This window comes from Gopherus flavomarginatus, chromosome 21 (assembly GCF_025201925.1).
Source record: "Gopherus flavomarginatus isolate rGopFla2 chromosome 21, rGopFla2.mat.asm, whole genome shotgun sequence".
NCBI lineage: Eukaryota > Metazoa > Chordata > Testudines > Testudinidae > Gopherus > Gopherus flavomarginatus.
The window spans coordinates 12481904-12502906 of NC_066637.1; the positions used below are offsets into that span (position 1 = coordinate 12481904).

Genomic DNA, 21003 nt, shown 5'->3' on the forward strand with positions numbered 1-21003 from the left:
ATGCCTGCAAGAGGTGGTCAGCGCCATCCTCCATCTGTGTCTTCCACTCGTCTTCAGTATCCCTGCTGAACGGCTGGCTGCTATGGCATCCCTTGTCCTGTGCTTGAAATGGACAAGAGAGCTGCACTGATCAGTGCGGATTCCAGGTTTCTGCTAGTGAGACGGAGAAACAGCGGGAAAGAGGGGATTATAAAACAAGACAGATCTCTGGAAATTTGGCCCCAGACTCGCACAATTCCGTGGGAGGAGTGATGCTATCCCGCAATACACAGCGACAGCCCCATAATATGCTGCAAACATTTCCACAAGTTAGCGCACCAGACAGCAGCGTGGGGGACACCGGGATCTTTTCACAGGGCCACATGTCTTTTGCTGATACTGCCTGTTTCCGTGAGGACATGCTCTACCGGCAACGGCAGCCCAATGTGAATGCACTCTGCCAAAATAGCAATGTCCGTACCACTTCTGCTGCTAAAACTTTCTAGTGTAGACAAGGCTTCTCCTTACATACGTGAACTCCTGACCAATGAAATGCAGTAAATCTTAAACAAGTCTGTGCAGACCCACTGTCCCCTGCATGAACACACCATCTGTGTTTTCCATTTATGTGTTGATCAGACACTCCGGTGATGATCTATGCCACTTTGCCACATATTCTGACTCGGTCTCCCTCTCCCAACCTTCTGTAGATATTTTGCAGTCAGTTCCAAGAGCTACAGGTTGGGCAGCCCTATGGTTTCACATTGCACTGCACAGAGTTAATCCCATCACCTGAGTCCCTTCCTACTTGCCTCTCCACATACACAGAGGGACTGATTCAAAGCGCAAGTGACGTCAGTGGGTATCTTTTGTCGTGAAAGCCAGTGGCCTTTGGATCAGGCTCATATAGCAGGAGCTTGTACTCTCTCACTGGGTAGGAATTCCTTGTAGGGTCAAGTCCTCTTCTGGGAACTTGCTTTTCAGAGGATTTGAATCCTGTTCAGAGGACTTGCTTTATTTCTTTTTCAGCCAGCAAGATTAGTGATATCAGGTGGCTCAGTTTACAGTTGTACAGTCTTGGGTTAGTTATACCGGCCGCTGCTCTATATTGCAATTTACCTTAATAAACCAACCGGCTGAGCCAATGTATGCAAACCCTCAGCTTGTACTGAGATTAATTTGGGGTGCAGCTGGAGCAGCTGGGACTTTTTAAAGAGCAAGAGAGCAAGACTCCACGTCCTTGAGTCCTAAAGCAGGCCAGCCACTGAGGAGAAGAGGTATTTCTCTAGGTGAGGAGGATTTTATCACCCTTTCGGCTGGGGCCCTCAGGCAGCAATGGAGGGATGTGCAGTGACATTTGAAAGGCCCTGGTCCTTTAGGGATATACACACCAACAGCTTCTGAAAGGGTCTGGCCTCGGGCAGGATGGGGGTTTTTTTGCCCATTCGCTGCAAAAATCTTTCACCGTCACGTTTGATGTGCAAGCCAGGAGGGACGGGAGCAGCCATGCGAAGGAAGGGGCGGTGCACAGAACACCATGTCAGGGGGTATGTGGGTGCTACCTGCCTGGATCCCAAAGGTCACCTTGGAATATGGAACAGCATCTGATGTGCGTAGAGCCGGTGGCCAGCCGGGTGGTGGCATCCTCCCTTACTACAGTCCCTGGGGCAGCTGGGCCCTAGCCCCCTGCCCAGCATCAACACTGCCTCTGTCCAGCCCCAGCCCCACTCATTATCCCCCTGGGGTCATCGTCCCACATTCCCTGCTCCCCCCGGCCAGGGTCCCTCTCCTCTCGGGGAGGGGGTTTAATTCTCCCTCTTGGGGTGTGGGGTGACCGATCGGGGCGTGGCGGGGCGGCAGCTCTGTGCACCCCCCCACATGGAGCCCCAAGCTGCCTTAGCTGCAGTTAGCGCAGGGCGCGGGGTCCCCCCCGGGGCTGAGCCAGCCCACCAGCGCCCGGCCCCGCCCAGCCGGCCCCACGTGAGGCGCTGCCTGCTCGGTCACGGGGGCGGGGTGGAGTTGCGGAAAGTTTGGAAGCGGCAGGGGCAGGTGCCCCGCCAGCATGGAGGTGCCCGCTGTGAACCTCAAGGTACCGGGGCGGGGGGACACGGGCTGCGGCTCAGCGCCGCGTGGGGGTGGCGCCGGAACCCCCGGGAGGCTGCGGAGGTTGAGCCCCCCCCTGCTCCCAGGTGTGTGCAGGGGGTCTCCGTGCAGCGCCGAGCACCCGGTTAGCGTAAGCCCCGCTCCTGAGCCCACGCGAACAACGGGGGAGACAGCGGGTCTGTCCCACGGGAACATGGCACGCTCTCAGCGGTGGGGTGGGGGGGGGTCTTCAGTCCAGGGGTAGCGCTGTACAGCCCTGAGCCCAACCCTCCCTCCCCCTGCATTCTATCCACACACAAATCAGTCTGACTCCGGACCCCAAGCACTCAGGACCCCCATTCCTAAGGACGCTGCTAGGGAGGTGGGTCAGAGCCTGGGTCACCCTGTAACTTGGGTCCAAACCCTTGTCATTTTTTAAATGTAGACACAGCTCAAGCTGCAGACCCAAGCCAGCAGGTCTGTGTTGCACAGTAGGAGCGCGAGACCCTTGCGGCCAGCAGCTGTTCAGCCCATGTTTTGGGCAGTGTGGATGCTCAAACCCTGGCTTGGAAATACCAAACCCACAAGCCCCGGTCCCACAGACCTGGGTTTACAGTGCAATGGAGACATGCCCCCAGGGACTACCCTCTAACCCCAATAGTTAAGGATAGGTCAGACAGGAGGGTGGCTTTTATTTTGACAATCTCCCTGTAAAGGTCCCATGACTCTTGACCAAGCATTTACCCAAGAAAAGGTCAAAATTCCCCCTCTGCTGTAGGCTGGACTGGATACAGATGCCCCTGGCTGTGCACTCCAGGGAGAGCTGCATTCGCACAGTGCAGGTGACTTGTCACTCTCTCGCTGACATTGAGTGTTGGTTTGATCAAAGATCGTGACTCATTCTCCCCTCAAAGGAGCAAATTTTTCTGTTGCTCAGTAGGGAACTGCGATCTTGGGGGGTGGGTGCTGGAGGCTGGCTTTCTCGCTCGGTCGGTTTTTGTCTTCAAACCTTTGCAAGAATCTCCCCTGGCTACAACTGGTGGTGCTTCTAATTTGGCCTGTGCCCACCAGAAGCTAGGAGGCCAGGCGGGGTGCTGAGGTGAGAAACTGGGCTAGGACTCTGTCCTAACAGAGCTGGCATGTGCCAGTTTGCTTTGGAGAAAGTGCAAAGAAGTTCCTTAAACTCTGTTACATTCCTGTCATGTATTTGTGCCACCCGGGACAGGGTCTTGTTGTGCCAAACATCAGAAAATATGCACGTTTCCTACAAGGAAGGAGGGAGTATTTATATCTAAGTTTCCTTCTTGCCGCATTAACCCAGTTAGTTATTAACCCTGTCATGCATTTCTCATGTCCCCATAGCTCCCTTTAACTACAGGGCAAGTTCTGGGGGCAAGAAGACTGCAGCAGCGACAGTTGGTTAATTAATCATGTTTTTTAGCTGCTAACACTTGATCTTGGATAAAATTCTACATGAGTTTTCAGACTCAGAATGGGCTTGACTGCTGTTGGGCAGAGCATTTTAGGAAGTGATCCAAATATCCTGGCGATTTCTATATAGCTGAAAACAGCTGTTTTTTTTGTTTTGTTTTAACGTGTAGGCTGTAGGGCATAGTTTCTAATCTGCAGGGTTTGAAACCTTTACTGGATAGCTAGTGGCCAGAGACAGATGCCGATGAGTGGCCTCTCCCAATATGGATCAGAGTCAACACCTTGGTGAGAAGCCCATCCTCCTTGGAGAAATCCCAGCTGCTGGGGAAAGGGAGGAAGCTAGAATTCCTCTGCAGGGGGTGAGTCCTTGGACTCTGCTCAGGGACTTTTTCAACTGGTGTTTGACTTGGCTATCTGATGAAACTGAGACCTTCTGCACATTTTCACTGCTGTAAGAGAGCAGAGCCTTTCTCCTCAGAGCTCCCTGGCTGTTAGGGGGTGTCAAAGACTAGTTTATCTTTCTCTGTCCTCCATTTTTGGGGGCGGGGGAAATCCTGTTCTGCATAAATATCTTCAGGCCCTTCCTCAGCGGCTTATAGCTTTGCCCAAGCTGTAGCAGGAATGAAATTGATATGGATCTTGTCATTTTTGTTGCTGTCTGCAGGGTTATGAATAGCTGTGAAATTAATCAGAGTCTCGTTAATTTTACTGGGCTGAAGCTTGAGGAAGTTAGGAAGACCAGCTCTGGAGCTGTCAGTCTGCAGCCTTGGGAAAACACCACTGGTGTTAAGTTTGCATTCAGAATGCTGGGTTCACAGCCATAAAGTCTAGGCACTTTTATGTGGCATGTTAAAACAAAAGTTTAGATTTTACAGATTCGTGGCTTCCCACTTCCCTCTGCAAGGAAAGCTTTTTTCACTTGCTAGAGGCAAGTAGGAAATGGTGTTTTCAAGCACTGATCATGTGGCTTGCACATTCTGGTGTTTTTAGAACACTGAATTCTGGGTGACTTTCACTATGGATAATCAGGGCTGTTGTGAGAATTTCTGGGGCCGGGAACACTTGAAAGATCTTGCACTAGTCCATGTTTTTAAAATCTTAACTTTATTGTCTGAGCACCACAAACATAAAGCATAATAGTGAGCAACAAAGACATCTAATTAAGACAGTAAACAAAATGTGCACTAAATATCTGCACATGACCAGAGGATGACCAGAGTTCCCTATATCTATTCACCCTTGTTGTCTCTGTTGAACCTGCCTGTTGTGTTGTGGATCCTTATTGTATTACAGTAGCGCCTAAAGGACTTATTGTGGTAGGAGCCGAAGAAATATATAACGAGAGAAATCCCTGCCCCGAAGAGCTTACCATCTAAATAGACAAAACAGACCGAGGGTGGAAAGAAGGAAAGATTATCCCCACTTCAAATGTTGGGACCTGATTGAGTGACGTGCCCAAGGTCACACACAGGCAATCGGTGTCAGAGTGAAGGATTGACCCCAGATCTCCTGAGTTTCCAGTTAGTCTTTAACCGAGCCACCATCCTTCTATTCAGCCTGGAAGCCTTTAAAAGGGAAGCGTGGGTACAAGGGCTCATCCAAAAACCTTTCCACCGTTAATGTCTCTGTCACTTCTAGACTGAGGCTTAATAACGGAGTTTGTTTCCTTAGAAGAAGAAAGTTCAGCCATCTGGGATTAAATCCTTGAGCAAAAAGAAGGGAATTAATCCTTCCCACATACCCCTATAAGAGCTGGCCTGCAAAGTGGCTTGTGTAATCTGGCATAGGCAAAGATACCATTAGAAGTGTATTCCTGGCACCATACTGATTTAAGATGCCACTCTGAACTGGACTGAGACCACAACTAACCTCACAGCTGTCAGAGAAGGATATCTTGTCACTACCAGCCAAGCCTAGTAATGAGGAAAGAAAAGGCCCCAAATCGCCTTGCCAATCCCCTAAAACAGTCAGTCCTGGAATAGCAAGGCTCTGTCCCTCCCTCCCTCATCTGTGTGGCTAAGCATGCCTCCTCATTTAATAACTGCAATATTGGACCAGACAGCTTTATGGGGGGGAAAAGCTATCAAATTATATTAAATGGTGAGGCTTTAGGGGGTCTAGTGAGTATGTAACGTGCAATTAAATTTTACATAATTAAGAACTTCTCTGATATTGTGATAGTCTCTTGAGTAAGCACTATTTGCATTTCTCCTTTTTATACAGGCACATCCTGTATTTTACTGATTAGCAGCTCCCATGTGGTCTCCAGGGTGAAATGGGGGAGAAGCAGCATTTTGTAGCCTTTCATGAACAACTGAAATAAAAATCAACATTAAAACCCTGTTTAAATGGCTTTTGATGTTGTGACAAAATCCAACCTACCCTGTGTTAATGCTTAGTCCCAGCTATGCCAAGGTATTGCATTTATACAGGAACAATATTGCATCTTAAGCCGTACGCGCTGTGATATCTAGGCAGAACAGGGTAAGTTAAGGATGAGGGGCTACTCTTCATTTTGAATTTCCTGGTTTTTGCTTGTTTGTATTGCAGCTTTATTGGTTATTCACATTTTAAAAAGCAGCAGTCTTTGTGTTAAACTAGAGAGTTGAGGAAAGGTCTTATGACCGAGGCTCTGTGCCGAGATCCAGGAGAGACCAATAGCATCTCAGAGCTGTCAGTTTGTCCTGTGTTTGTACAGCCCCTAGCACCGTGGAGTCCTGATCCCTGACTGGGGCTCTTAGGTGCTACAGTAATACAGATAAATAATGATCCTGGATTCAGTTCCCAGCTCTGCCACAGCCTATCTCTGTGGCCATGGGCAAGTCACTTCACCTCTCTGTACTTCCACTTGTAAGGTGGTAATGCTACGACTTCCTTTTTCCATCCTGTCTCTTAGATTGTTCTCTGAGGAAACGATGGTCCTTTATTTTGTTTGATCCTTGAGGGCTCTAGGTGGTCCTGTGAACAAAAAATGACACTTTAGTGCATGCGCTACATATTAGATGGCTCAGTAAATGCAATGAGATAGGAACAGTTCTGCGCCCAATCCCTACAATATCTAGACATGCTAAAATCGTTCCTAAATTTGAGTGTAAAGCATGTGGACTGTAAGGGCTGGATAGAGACTCACTGACACCCGTTGAGAAGTCCCAGTGATTTCAGTAGGACGATTGCTTTGCGTAAGTTAAGGTATTGCTATGGGGCCCTAAATGATGAAGCGTGTTGGGGTTGATGTAATTTTCATTAAGCACCTCTCTCATACAATCTCTTTAGTGATTGAAAACTGTGCCAGGAGATCTGGCAGTCAATATGAGCTAATTGAGAGCATCTTTGATTTTTTTCCCTGTGGTTCCACATCAAAACTCGTCATGTTTTAGACAGAGGTCCACCCACACCTTGTACCAGTGGAACATACGTCCTGTATTTCTCTGCAGGCCAAAGGTGTCTTAGGGAGTGGTAATGGAGCACAGATTGTTTAGACTCAGCAGGTTCACTGTGTCATTTTTCATGCTGCTGTTCATTCAGAAAGAGCAAAGCTCACAACAGTTGGTGGAAGTTCACAGAGGAGGCCCAGGGCACCTTTCCCAACTGTAAATCAAATTAAACACAAACCGAAAGAAAATGTCCTGCAGTGCATGGAGAATAAGAATGTCTCCTTGGTTACAGAAAATCTCAAACCACCAGGAAGAGAATGCTTGTGCTGCTCGTTTGCTTGGTTGTAAGCCTCTAGCTTCTGCCATTTGCCTAATTAAACACAATGGTCAGAGTCCTTCCTGTAAATATTTGTATTGTGACAGTGCCTGGAATGTCTTTGCCATGCAAGGAGTTGGGGTCGGATTGTTCTACTCCCATTGACTTCAGTGAGAGGGGAGGGAATTCAGCACCTTGCAGGATTGGCCCTGGATTTTTTTAGCAGGCATCTGGGAAGCTGAATGTCACCGTTTCCGTCTTCAGACCTGGCGAGGTGGCGCTGGGGCTAAACACTGTCTCTGAACAGAATAGCAGGAGGGGAAGGGAGAAAGCGTATTAAACCCTCTGTGCCAGCAGGCAGGGACTTCTGCTGAGGGCTGATACAAAATGGCCTTGCAATGGGAGCCGGGGCCCCAGGGCTGGGACACCTATTCAGTGGCATTTTAAATGCGCTAATCAAGTGTAGATCAGATTGCCAGGCTTTCTAGTCAAACTGTTTTCTGGTTCCAATATCAATAACCCGTTTAAAAATCCTAACCGGGCCCTGAATAACCTGCTCAAAGAGGCAAGAAAAGGAACAAATTGCGACCAGATCGAAAGAAGCCCAGCAGCAGAGGCCAAGGGAAATGGCAGTGTCCATTGTGCCTCTGCAAACCAGCTCTTTGAACTGGTCTGTTTCTATAGCCTGGCTGGCGCTCTTTGCTTTCCTTGCCCTTTGAAGCCAGTAAGAACCATTTCCCTCCAGTTCTCCTCCGTTTCTCAGACTTTCTGACCTGTCTTCTCTCTGCTCTCCTGCAGGCAATCGTTCTGGTGCACTGGCTGCTCACGACATGGTGAGTCATTGGTACGCTGCTCGGACCTGGTGAGAAGAGGGGGTTCTTGAGAACCAAGAGTCAGCTTGCGATGGGTTGGGTCACAAACTCCCTCAAGACGGTCACTAGATGTGCTGGGATCCCACTGAGAACAAACCCTTCTGCCAGAAAAGGCTTCCCTCCACTCTGCACCAGTCTGCTCCAGCACTGACCAAAAGGTTGGGCCACACACCCCTGCCCTTCGCAGAGATTAAGATTCACTTAGCCCAGGGGTTTCTCAGGTAACTAGGACTTTCCCAGCACCCAGTATTCAGTCTTTCTGGAAGTCTAAACCCCGAATACATCCGTTTTACTCTTATAAAGTTTATATAGGGTAAACTCGTAAATTGTCCACCCAATCTAACACTGATAGATGTGCCCAGCTGTTTGCTCCCCCAGGTATTAATTACTTACTCTGGGTTAATTACTAAACAGACATGGTTTTATTAAGTACAACAAGTAGGATTTAAGTGGTTCCAAGTAATAACAGAAAGAACAAAGTAAATCACCAAGAAAAATAAAGCAAAACAGGCAAGTCTAAGCCTAATACATTTCAGAAACTGATTACAGATGAAATCTCACCCTCTGAGATGTTCCAATAGGCTTCTTTCACAGACTGGACTCTTTCCTAGTCTGGGCCCAATCCTTTTCAGACCAACGTTGTAGGTTATGGCCTGGGTCCAGCAATCACTCACATTCCCATAGCTACTGTCCTTTATTCCAGTTTCTTTCAGGCATCTCTTTGGAGTGGAGAGACCATCTCTTGAGCCAGTTAAAGACAAAATGGAGAGGCTTCCAGGGCCTTTTATATTCTCTCTCTCTTGTGGGCGGAAACCCCTTTGTTCTTCTGTGCAAAATCACAGCAACAAGATGGAGTTTGTAGCCACCTAGGCAAGTCGCATGTCCATGAACGAGCCAACTTTTTGCAGGCTGACGCCATTGTTTACATGTTAGTTTGAACGGTCCCAGGAAAGCTCAGATGTGGATTGGTGTCTCCCAAAGTCCATTGTCAGTTAAGTGTTTCTTGATTGGGCACTTACTGAGAATAGTTCTTTCTCAAGAAGCTGACCAAATGCTTCACCGAGGCTACTTAGGATTAAAACACATTGAGCTACAAGTACATAGCCAGTATTCATAACTTCAAATACAAAAATGATACACACATACAGACAGCATAATCATAACCAGCAAATTACAACCTTTCTACAGACAGCTTACTTGACCACCTTTGTACAAGATTTGGTGCAACTATAGGACCTTGGTTGCAACAATGATCTATACGGTTATAGTTCATGTCAGTAACATCACACTGCTGTTTTGGTGTTGGGGGAGCAGTCTCCATACAGCATTGTTCTCTACCTGGCTATAATATAAGCACAGCACAGTGGTGTTGGTATGAACCTGGGGTGGCTTCTCTCTTAAATCATGCCCCTGCCCCATGAGCTTTTTCACAAGCGAAGCTGGGTCCTGTTTGGGTGGCAGCATAAGGCAAAAGTCAATGAAATGTGTCTCCAAATGACTCTCTGATAACTCTTCTCTCTGTGTTGGTCCTGGGTAGTGCTCCAGCGTGGTGCTGGGGGTACCTTCATGCTGGGTGTTCTGTCTTTCAGATACAAGGTAAAAGTGACAAACCACATGGAACTTAACGCTTGGCTGGTGTAAATCGGTGTTGCTCTGTCAGCTTCAAGAGAATGAGCTGGGAACCAGGCCCAGGGCTTCCTGTCTTTCTCCTGCCTACTTACATGGCCTTGCAGGAGGGCTGCCACCTACTGAGCAGTTCCTTGTGGCCAGGACCGGTGCTAGGGGTTTGAGCGCCCTAGGCGGCCGGCAATTTCGCCGCCCCGCGCGCTGGTCCCGCGGCTCCGGTGGAGCTGCCGCAATGGTGCCTGCGGAGGGTCCGGTGCTCCACGGCTCCGGTGGAGCTGCCACAGTCATGCCTGCGGGCGGTCCACCGGAGCCGTGCGAGGAGCCGACTGTCCACAGACATGACTGCGGCAGCTCCACCAGAGCCGCGGACCAGCAGACCCTCCGCAGGCACCACTGCGGCAGCTCCACCGGAGCTGCCTGCCGCCCCCTCCGGCAAAACGGCGCCCACCAATTATTCTGGCGCCCTAGGCGATTGCCTAGGCTGCCTAAATGGTAGCGCCAGCCCTCCTTGTGGCTAGAGTTCCCTATGCGGCGGGCTCCCTCTGCTCTGCTTTCCCTTTTAGAGCCACCCACAGCCTTCCTTGTAAGTCCTGCTGCTCTCCTCTTGGGGCTGCGTTAATGACCTCCAACCGTTCCACCAGCAGAGTCCCATCACCACAATCCATCGGGTCACACTTAGCTCTGGCTCTTCTGCCGTCCACACACAGCTCGTCCCTTGCCACCTCCGGCTCTTCACAGACTCGTTTCTCATTGCTCTCTCTCCCTGGAGTTTGTGGCTTCCTTCTCTTGCCAGCATTTCCCCTGTACTGAGGAAGAAGGCTGTTTATATACTACCTGCCTCAAGAAAGCTCCATCTGATTGGCTGGAAGAGAGGGGAGTCCTGACCCATCCTACACTACAGGGCTCCTGATCCTGAGCCCTTAAACTCCAAGACACTGTTCCTTTTCCTCCCATCAAACTCCTAATTCCCTGGGATCGGTTCCTCTCTTCTATTACGAGGGCTTTTCCTGAGCCTTTGCTCATTCTAGCTTCTTGGAACAGGGTCTCCTGGCCCCCTCTACTCTGAAAGGGCCAGTATACCCCATTATAGGCCCTCATCACTGTGGTTTCTGAATACCTGTCAGTCTTTGTAGCCCCTCTGTGAGATAGGGCAGTGCTATTAGCCCTCATTTCACAGGTGGGGAACTGAGGCACCAAGAAGCTAATAACTTGCCCAAGGTCACACACAGAGAGTCCACTTCAGAGCAGGGATTTGAACCCAGGTCTCCTAGGCTGGTCCCTCACCATGGAATCATCCTTTCTTGACCACCTAGGGCCATTTAAAAATCTTTGTCATGGTTAGCACAAGCAAGATTAACTCGGGTGTCCTGCCCAAATTCCCGTGCATGTGTATTAATGCATTTCTGAGGCATTCTTTGTCATAGTATCTGGATACGAATTATATCGGTATGAAGTAGCAGAAAATTGCTCGGGATGGCTGAACAGAACTCCCTGCCAGTCTGTCGCCTTTTAGATTTAAGATGCTACTCAGGAAGAATCAAACCAAGATAGCTGGGGCCCTTTCCACCAGCCACTGTCTTAGGAAGAAGCTTGCTGGAAAAAGCTGAGTTTTGCAGTGCATCCTGCATTATATCCTGTCTATGACCCCTGTAGCTTTAATTGACTATAATAGCCTTCACTTCTTGTTCTAAACTGCCTTCATGCTGTTGTGGTCTGCTAAACAGCTGTCATTTCCCCATGGAGGTGGCTGCATTTCAGTGACGGGTGAAGATCACACTATCTGTACAGGTCGAGAGAGAGAGTGGGGCTGTGAAAACACTTTGGAATCCTTCAGCATTAAGGTGCATAATGAACGTAAGAAGCTGTCAGTTGTTTGATTTACACTGCAGCAGTGCTTAAAGGTCCCTGTGATAGAGAGTTTCTGTGGGGCCCATTGTATTAAATTTAAGAATGGCTTATGTATAGGCTTGGCAGAATTCAATTTTTATCTTTTGATCATTTCAATGGGCAATGTCAATAATTTTTTTTTTGAAGCATTTTTTTTGTTAGATTTTATCAGTTTAAATGCCAGTTGTGGGAAATTACGGGGGATATCAGACAATGAAGGGAGTCCGGTAATAATTATTCATGACGGTAGATGTTGCGATTCATAAAGCTTTATCACTGTTAAAACACAAGCTGTCAACATCGCAATATTGACAAAATATACCAAGTCGATGTCCTTAAATCAAACTCGAGTAAGTTCTCAAGCAGTGTTTTTCTTACTTTGCCTAGCTGTACGTTTTGATCATCATCGATGGAAATATTTTTTGTCAGGGTGTGTGTGTGCGTTTGCATGCGTGTGTAGTGAAATGGGTGTTTATAAACATTTACCAATACAAATCGAACCTTTTCAAGCCTATTTATGTATCCATGTGGGCCAGAGAGCGTATGCAATTCCAAGGAGAGGGTTACCAGCATTCCTCCAGGAACCAAAAGCAGCAGGGAGCGATTATGGTGAATCACTTAGTTTGTAAACCCCTCCAGAGCAGTATAGCTTGTATACGCTGGGTCAAACTGGATTTTTCAGAAACCAACAGACCAAGAAAGGACTTTTGGTATAAAAAGGCTGAGTTTAAACTGTCTTGGGGCCTGCCTTCTGATCCAGCAAATGGACAGAACCTTCTGTCCATGGTGGGACCCCAACCCTTGTGGAAGGGCTGGAAAGACATTGGCCTCCTCTGGGGCCCCATTAGACTGCTGGGTGACTCCTGATATGTTTAGTATGTGTGTTTAAGCCTGTTTATTGTTTCCATTATGTTTTCTCTATGATGCTTTTACCCTAAGAATAAATGTACTTGTTTGAAAGAGCTGTGTGATAACTTGTAAGTGCTGGCACCACACTGTTCATAGCTCTTGGGGAGGGAGCAGTGCATAGGGGCTTGCTGTTAGGCAATCTGGCTTGCTGAGGATATCACAGTGTAAGGCAGGGAGCTGGGCAGCCTTAAAATCCCCTAGTCAGAAGGGAATGGGACAAGGCTCTCTGTCCAGAGACAGGTGATGGCTGCTGACCTGACCGGACAGTCCTGGAGTGGACCATGGAGGTGGGGATACAGGGTGCAGTTACCCTGAAACTGACAGTACCAAACAAGGTCCAGGCTCCATTGCAGTAGGTACAGTACCCACACCTTGCAAGAGCTGGTTTCTGCCCCATGCGGCTTGCAGTCTCAACTGACTTCATCCTGAATCAAAGCATTAGCCTAACTGTTGTCTGTAACGTTTATTTTTGTGTAGGCTTGGAAGCCTTAGATTTTTATCCGTAAACGTCAATAAACATTGATTTCGCCATACACACACAAATTAAGGAACAAAGATTTATACTGAAAATATAAATTTACACATAGGCAAAGTACGAAAAAGGCTGCTTGAGAACTTTAGAGTTTGATTGAAGGCTGAAATGTTGATGTATGATATTGACAATTTGTGTTTTCAGTTATACCGCTTAACTTTTTGAATCTCAACTTCTGTCATTAAATAATTAGTTGGACTCCCTCCATAATGTCCTGCGACTGTGAAAATTTAAATGGATAAAACTAAAAAAAGCTTAAAAATAAATATTGATATTAGCTGTTGAAATTATTTTAAAAATGAATTCTGCCAAGTGTGCTTATGTGATTAGATTTTTAGATGTAACTAAATCTCCATAACAGGGTGGAGGTAAATATATCTCTGCAATGGAGACCAGCTGGGAACAGTGCTCTGAACAAACATCAAGAAACCCTAAAGAAAATAATCCTAACCCTTTGTTTGTAGGGGATTTGATTGTGCTAATTGCATGCGTGTGCTGTAGGAAATGCTCGAGCTTAATTGGCCTCATAGCTGATGTTGGGATGATAGATATAACACTGGGAAAGGTTAACTGAGACTGGAGGGCAATCATCGGCTTCTTCCGGTTGTTGGTCCACAGACCCTATAGTAGCAAATGGAGAGATCTTGTAGTAGTAATTCTTGGCTTGTACCCTTAATTGATCCAGAAAGCTGATTATTCCTATATATGCAGAGTTCTAGGAATGGGGATGTAATCTCTTCATATTGCTGGAATCAGTTTTGAAGATAACCCCGGAGTCTTACCTGCAGAGGAGAACCCGTCATATTGCGGGAACAGATCTAGCATTCCGTATCGAAATCTTGCAGCACACAGATCTAAGGACAAGGGTTGAATTCCAATGGTTAAGATCACACTAGTCACACCAGATATGTTCTGAGTGGTTTTTTTTTTGTGTGCCTTGTCTGCCAGGGGATGCTTGGAGTTTTCGGACTCCTACACATGGGGAAACTTCACCGTCCTGGCAGTGGGGGTTTGGGCAATTGCTCAGCGGGATTCCGTCGATGCAATAATCATGGTAAGTCTGGGGGCAGGCACCTTCCCGAATGGGCTCTATAAGAGGGTGTTGTGGGGAAGATGTCCCTGCGTTTAAGGAGAGAGGACAAAAATTGCTGAGAGTCTATTCTGCTTTTCAGTGGTGCTCGAAATTGAAAAGGGCACTTCCGACTCTCAGGCAGCCAGATTTTCAGAATAGCTGGGCTCTTGTTTAGGCACCTAACTGAAGGTTAAATGTGCTCAGCACCCATTTTTCCTAATGGGATCCACTGGATGCTGAGCACTCATGGCCTTTACTGGATGAACTCCTTAACCATGCATCGACAAGAAAGAGGCCACCGCCGCTGCCGCCAGCACCGCTTTAAAACAAACCACAGTGTTCAGCTTGTTTGTAGAAATAAATTGGCCTGCCTCTTTGAAAGGGACACATTCGAATTAAAAAAAAAAGTCTCTCAGCTTCTTGCCTACTGCTGGTAGAAGTAAGACCTAAGATGACTGTAACTAAAATATATTGGAGAGACTATTTTCTCCTTTTTAAGCCTTGTGTATTTAACAGCATTCTGTCTGGTCAGTTTCAGTGTTTTCCCTTGATATGCAGTTTGTCCTGTTGTTCCCTTCCATTTGTGTAGGCCTTTCAGATGATAAGGGAAAGAAATATGTATTTTTTTTAAATAGGCAATTTGATTGTGAAGCCACAAAAATTGGCAGTGGGACTTAGGCAGGTGTAGGACAGGGAAAGTACTGTTAACTTTTTGAATTAACTAGGCCTTAATCCTGCAAAAACTTACACACATACTTACCTTTAGGCATTGTGAGTGATCTTATTGAAGCCTATGGGATGAATTACAGCAGTATAGTTAAGTATGTGTATAAGTCTGGTGTCCACAGTTCATGAAGGACTAATAAATTGGAGAGGGTTCAAAGCAGAGCCAGGAGAATGCTCAAAGGATTAAAAAACCTGCCTTATGGCGATAGACTCAAGGAACTGTTTAACAAGAGAAAATTAAGAGATGACTTAATAAGTTTATAAGTAGCTACATAGGGACTACATATTTGATAATGGGCTGTTTGGTCTAGCTGATAAAGATCTAACAAGATCCTGTGGCTGGAAGCTGAAGGTAGACAAATTTAGACTGGAAGTAAAGCATACATTGTAACAGTGAGGGGAATTAACCGTTGGAACAATTTCCCAATTCTCCATTAGAGACCTTTTTAAAATCAAGACTGGATGTTTTTCTAAAAGATAGAATCTAGTTCAAACAAGAATTATTCTCGGTGAGTTCTATGACCTGTGTTATGTCGGAGGTCAGACTAAATGATCTGGCCTTAGAATCTACGATACATCTTTACAGAGTGTCCGCAAAGAGCCAGTAGCTGGTTAACGTAATATATTAAACAACAAATGTTTGTTTTTTATGAACACAGAATATTGAATCTGAAAATTAAAAGAATGTAATGCACTCTCTATGCTTGGGCTTGGATACCACAGTGAGGGGGGCAGTATAAAAGCACTAGGATAGAGCATTAATGCTCCATGTTTACTCTCAGCATTTCACTCAGCTTGGACAATGCAGAGAAGTGACTCAGTTTCACTTTGCCTCTTGTGTGCTAGCACAAAGATAGTGTTAGAGGCACAGCCACTTTAGAGGAATATTGAAATCCTCACATACGGTATTCTTTTAAATCCGATACCACCTGAATCCCTGATTGGAACTGCTAAGTGTTACTGCAGTACAAATATGAAATTTGTGTCCACCTTAGACATGTCAAATCTCGCTTCATACCAACCCTAGGTTTTTGGACCTAACCTGACTTGGCAAAGGGTCCCACTGAAGACTCTGATCTGCTTTCCCCCTCCCTCCCCGCCTGAGCTCAAAGTGCTGCATGTATTTTAAAAATAAATCTCTCTCTCACCCTGGAAAATACAAATGAGAAGGAAAAAAGGTCTAAGCCAGGTGAGGAGGAAGAATTGTAAATATGAGACCAAGAGTCGTCGTATTAGGCCAGGGATCAGCAACCTTTCAGAAGTGGTGTGCCGAGTCTTCATTTATTCACTCTAATTTAAGGCTTTGCATGCCAGTAATACATTTTAACGTTTTTAGAAGGTCTCTTTCTATAAGTCTATAATATATAACTAAACTATTGCTATATGTAAAGTAAATAAGGTTTTTAAAATGTTTAAGAAGCTTAATTTAAAATTAAATTAAAATGCAGAGCCCCCTGGCCCAGTAGCTAGGACCCGGGCAGTGTGAGTGCCCACTGAAAATCAGCTTGCGTGCCGCCTTCGGTACACGTGCCATCGGTTGCCTACCCCGTATTAGGGAAATCCATCTTTTACAGGGAAAAGTGTAAGGTGTTAAGAAATGAGCAGGAAGGGGGTGAGACACCTGTCAAGGGGGTGTGAATTCCATATGCTAGAGGCCACCATGGTTACAATTTCATGCTGACCTGGAGGTAAGGCAAAGTAAAGCCGGTGGCATGTGAGCGCAGATGTTCGAGGATGGAGACGCGTTACCTCCCGAGACTCTGATTTCCATTGGTTTGGGCTGTTGGCTCTTGGTGGTGAATCAAATTTCCAATCAATGTCCTTGTGTTTCTTATTTCCAGTTCCTGATTGGCCTGTTGATCACGATCCTCCTGGACATCATTAACATCAGCCTCTTCTATCCCCGGCATAGCTCTCTAAGTGACCTGGAGCGCTTCAGTTCGGGCATGGCCATCTTCAGCCTCCTCCTCAAACCGCTGTCATGCCTCTTTGTCTATCAGATGTACCGGGAGCGTGGGGGAGAGTACATCGTCAACCTAGGTAGGAGGCCACACATCCAGTTCCTGTTGTCGGTCTGGGCTTATCCTGCCTTCTGGATCCTTCACGCCTGCTCTCGGTCTGGGATACGCACAGCTGGATTCTGCCTGTTCTAGTGGGTCTCTCTCTTGCCCAGTCTGTGTTCTCACCTTCTTGTGCTCCCAGTTTGTCTCATGCTTTGTGGGTTTTTTATGTTCTCCCTCTTTTCCCTTGCAGACCTGGAGTCCTCGCCCGACAGCCGCTTTACCTGTGACGGTATTGGCTCCAGTGCTATCCCCCTTGTCCGACGTAACTGAGCTGCCTGGCTCCTCTTCCTTCTCCCTTAGCTGTGTGTGTCCCATGGCCGGACGAAAGCCTTTGTGTCTGTCTTCCTCACCGACCAGTTCTGTTCCCGCTGGCTGTGCCTAGGGCAGAAGGAGGGAGGAGAGGGGAGAAATGAAAGCCTGTTGAGAGAACAGGGGCAAGGTGTGGGGGTTGGACGCCTTGCATACGAGGTCGGATTGCCTGGACAACTGAGCATGGATATGAAAGTCTGGCTTCTCATCCCAGCCTTGTTGTGACACCTTGGGGCAAATCGTTTTAATCTGTGCCTCGGTTTCCCCTTCTGAAACATGGGGCTAATATCTACCTCACGGGGGGGAATGTTGTGAGGAATAGGTGATGTCTCCAATGTCCTGGATAGATGAAACATGTCACTAGTTTACAGTTCCTCAGTGACGACCGCAGAGAAAAGAGGGTGTTAGCTGCTATGAAACGACCTTCTGCTGTGTGTATGGGGCAAGCCCTGAATCTGAACTAGCTGGCTTGCAAATCCCCACTGCGCTGCTTTTTTGGGGCATCCTTGGCAGAGTGGAGGCTGCAAAGCAAATTCTGGCCCTGTTGGCCTGTGCCTGTCACTAGCCTTGTTGCTGCCCTCCTTCCCCTGCCTGCAGAGGGTACTATGCACTCTGGAGCCTAAAAACTTCTCGAACAGCAGCTTTTCACCCTCGTCTCTTCGGAGAGCAGCTTGGGCTAATGCACCACTCCACCACCCCCAGCTCTGAACTCCCTGGCTTGTAGGAAAGTGGAGAGGTGTTATAAGGTCCTTGCTTTGCTGCTTCCGTGCTACTGCAGAAGATGAGGCCTCCCATGGAAGGGGGCACTATAGAATCCAGAAGATGGGATCAGCTTGGGCACCTGGGGATGCCATCTGTAGGATTCCAGTCTCATCCCACCTAGTGTAATGGGGAACAACTTTGATGCCTGCCAGTCTCTCTCCTGCCGTGCCGTTCATGAAGCTGCAAGCAGAACGCGGAGGTGCCAGTCCCTGTGGGTTCTCAGCACAGTCTTGCCAAGCACCTGGGCACAAGCCACGTCTATGAGCTGCTTTCTGTGCTTGTACCCCAGACTTCCCATCTGCTTGCTCGCAGCAGGAAGAGAAGGTGTCGTTGAGCAATGAGTGCCGTTTCCTTCACCTCTCTAGGTGTTAGGTGCTGTCCCTTCCAGCCCAAGAGTGAGCCCTGCATGTAGATCTCATCTTGAATTTTACGCAGCTCCGTCACTAGACCGAACTCAATAAAAACTAGCACTAGTTTCCTGTGCTAGCCCAAACTGGCTTCACTGCAGCCTTTTGGTACAAGACGAGTCACTGATGAGGCTAACACGTTTACCAAACACGCCTTTCTGTTAGCTTTTCCGGTGGCACCTTCATGCCACCATGTCTATTCCACTGCAGCGCAACTATCCCACGTTGTTGCCCTTATGTATTTTCCTGATCACTACTTAGTCAGTTTTGTTCTATGCAGAATAGCTGTCTGTTGCTTGGCAGCTCCCCCAGCCCCCTGCCTGCTTTCAGCAGGGGCTGTCACATCAGTCAGTGACTAGCATTGATTTAAATAATTTTCTAGCTCATGACAGTTGATCAGCCTAGATAGACAAAAAGCTTCTCTCTCTCATTGCCATGAGGCTACATCAAGGCTCTGTAAGATGCTTAACACTGTAGACCGTGTTTGTAACATAATCAGGGCACAGTTGTATTTTAAGACTGTGCCCAAGTGTGATACACTTTGCTTTGTGACTGGGTCCTGAGAGATACGAGGCTGGGCTTATTAGGAAGAGAGACTGATGGGTGAATCATGCGTTCAGCTCTTCGCTCATTTCCACCAGCCAGACACGGTGCCCCCCGGATTCATTTATTGCAGCGGGGGTTCAGTCCTCCCTGGCTCCCACAGGAAACTGTTCAAACAGGCCGAAACAAACTGTATTTCAGCAGCATTTCTACTGTGAGTAATTGTGGGTCCAACTATTCAACTCAGCCTCCTGGCTGCAAAAGCAGTACCTCAGTGAAAGAAAAACAGCCCTGGCTTCTTGTTCTGAGTGAGGATCTAGAACTCATCATCTCCACCTATTAAAATTATTTTGCCTTGGACTAGCCCTTCTCCAGCTAGCTGTGCAGCTGTGTGCATGCTCCTGGTACTATACTTCTTCCAGGAACTGTCTCGCTGCATAAGTGTAGGTCCCTTCTTCAGTATAAATCTAGTTGAACTGGAGGACTCACTTACAGCATGATTGTACTACACCATTATTAAAACACCTGACGTGCAGTTGTAACTATAGAGGACCTTGGGGCATAAGTGTTTATTATTCAGAGCTAATGGCAACAGTGGTGTCTAGAATTAGCCATACTGCAGCAGCATGCTGGTCCGTCCCTTCTGATATCCTGCACCTGGCCATTGCCCAGTTCTGCTTCAGAAAAACTCTGTAATACAACTGGCAAATGGTGCATTGCTAAGCAAGGAGGTGAGTGAGGGAGGCTTTTGCCCCCCAGTGCTAATTATCCTTGGAAGGAAGAGTGCTTTTACTTGAATGAGCGTAATTACAAGTAGCATGTGTCACAAAATTCCTTAGATGCAAGGAAAGCAAGGGTGCAATTAATGTGATGCAGTGCTGGACTGCACATTCATTTTATGTGACTTCCTGAGCTGGCATTGTCTGAAAGCTTCATCTCTTCCTTGCCATGCAGGTTTCCTCAGCGTGGGCCGGGATCGCAGCTCATACCAGTCGATTGATCAGCACGATGCGCCTTGCCCGTACCCTGATCTGGACAGCAAGCCAGCCCCACATCCCTTCTGAGGCTCCCCCCCAATTGCCAGAAACAGAGCAGGATCTCACTGATGTCCCCCACCCAGCAACAAATTAAAAACTACCCCTCACTGTTTTTCCCCCCTATTGGAGTAGGCTCTAAAATGAGCAAGCAGCAGAGGATCTAATTTTACTCTCCTCCCTTTGAACATCCATCCTTTCCTGAGGGTGTGTAGGTGGATTGGGTCCTGCAGTGAGTTCAGAATGTCCCAGAGAAGCCAGTTTAAGAACCATAGGTCTGTCTAACCCTACCACGCCCTGCCCCAGAATGTCACTATTGTCTGAGTTATTGCAAGAACCTTCCCTGTAGTCTCCCAGATCCTACGCGCTGCAGCTCCTGCATCACCATTACACCTCACTACCCAAGATGTTGATGTAGAAGCTGGTTTAAAAGGCTCTTTGAAATGTCCGTCTGATTGGGCAGCAGTCTACTGAGCCAGTGGGGGTGACCTTGGTCATATGGATAAATCTCACAAGTGATTGCCACTGGAGTTCACAGACACTCTCCTGTTTCAGTAAGGTGTGGTGGATGCGCATAAAGTTGTGTTCATGTAACTGCCCAGGCTGGCTGGGAGTAATTGCACACAGCTGGGCTGAGAGAAGGTGGGTCTGCAGGGCCAATGAGTTCTTATTTTCCCTCTGCCTAGTCTTGGGTTTTCATTTGTTGTTTGTATGCAGGTGTCAAGTCCACAGGGACACTGTGTGATGACTGTTACTTGTATGTTGTAAATATGTGCCTTAAAACACACATTTGCCTTCACTTGGCATCTAAATAGAACTAATTTTTTTCTAAAATAAAATGAGCACCTTAGCGCTGACAGAATTCTGTGTTAAAAATTACACCACTCGCCCCACTGTCTCATCTGTAATGTGAGGAAATTCCGGATGAGTTAGAATTAAGCACAGTGGCATGGGAGAGCGGTAAAAGAAGAAACAGCCTTTCATTTCCACTCAGTTACTGGTTTGAGTCCAGCACAGGACCTTGTGGGGGAGTTTGCATTGTAGTTAATCAGGGTGAAGTGGATGACGTGTCTTTCTGG

General features: G+C 47.3%; 1 protein-coding gene across 3 annotated transcripts; it reads left to right on the top strand.

Annotated features, from left to right (window-relative positions):
- Window positions 1–1964: 1964 nt before the first annotated feature.
- AGTRAP (angiotensin II receptor associated protein) lies at window positions 1965–20786 on the top strand. 3 transcript variants are annotated; one of them, XM_050931120.1, is made up of 5 exons: window positions 1965–2068; window positions 7981–8015; window positions 13957–14062; window positions 16648–16846; window positions 19845–20786. In XM_050931120.1, the coding sequence occupies exons 1-5, from the start codon at window positions 2042–2044 to the stop codon at window positions 19952–19954; spliced, it is 477 nt and encodes a 158-aa protein (XP_050787077.1). In that variant the 5' UTR covers window positions 1965–2041; the 3' UTR covers window positions 19955–20786. The 3 variants fall into 3 exon arrangements, with proteins under 3 accessions (XP_050787077.1, XP_050787075.1, XP_050787076.1); XM_050931118.1 differs by lacking the exons at window positions 1965–2068; window positions 7981–8015 and adding an exon at window positions 8033–8275; XM_050931119.1 differs by lacking the exons at window positions 1965–2068; window positions 7981–8015 and adding an exon at window positions 8034–8212.
- The last annotated feature ends 217 nt before the right edge of the window (window positions 20787–21003 follow it).

Bases quoted from the DNA above. Each gene is read 5' to 3' on its own strand.
- AGTRAP (XM_050931118.1), top strand. From the start codon at position 8,124: ATGTGCTGGGATCCCACTGAGAACAAACCCTTCTGCCAGAAAAGGCTT. The intron at 14,063-16,647 runs GTAAGTCTGGGG...TCTTATTTCCAG, and splicing joins CCGTCGATGCAATAATCATG to TTCCTGATTGGCCTGTTGAT. The intron at 16,847-19,844 runs GTAGGAGGCCAC...CTTGCCATGCAG, and splicing joins AGAGTACATCGTCAACCTAG to GTTTCCTCAGCGTGGGCCGG.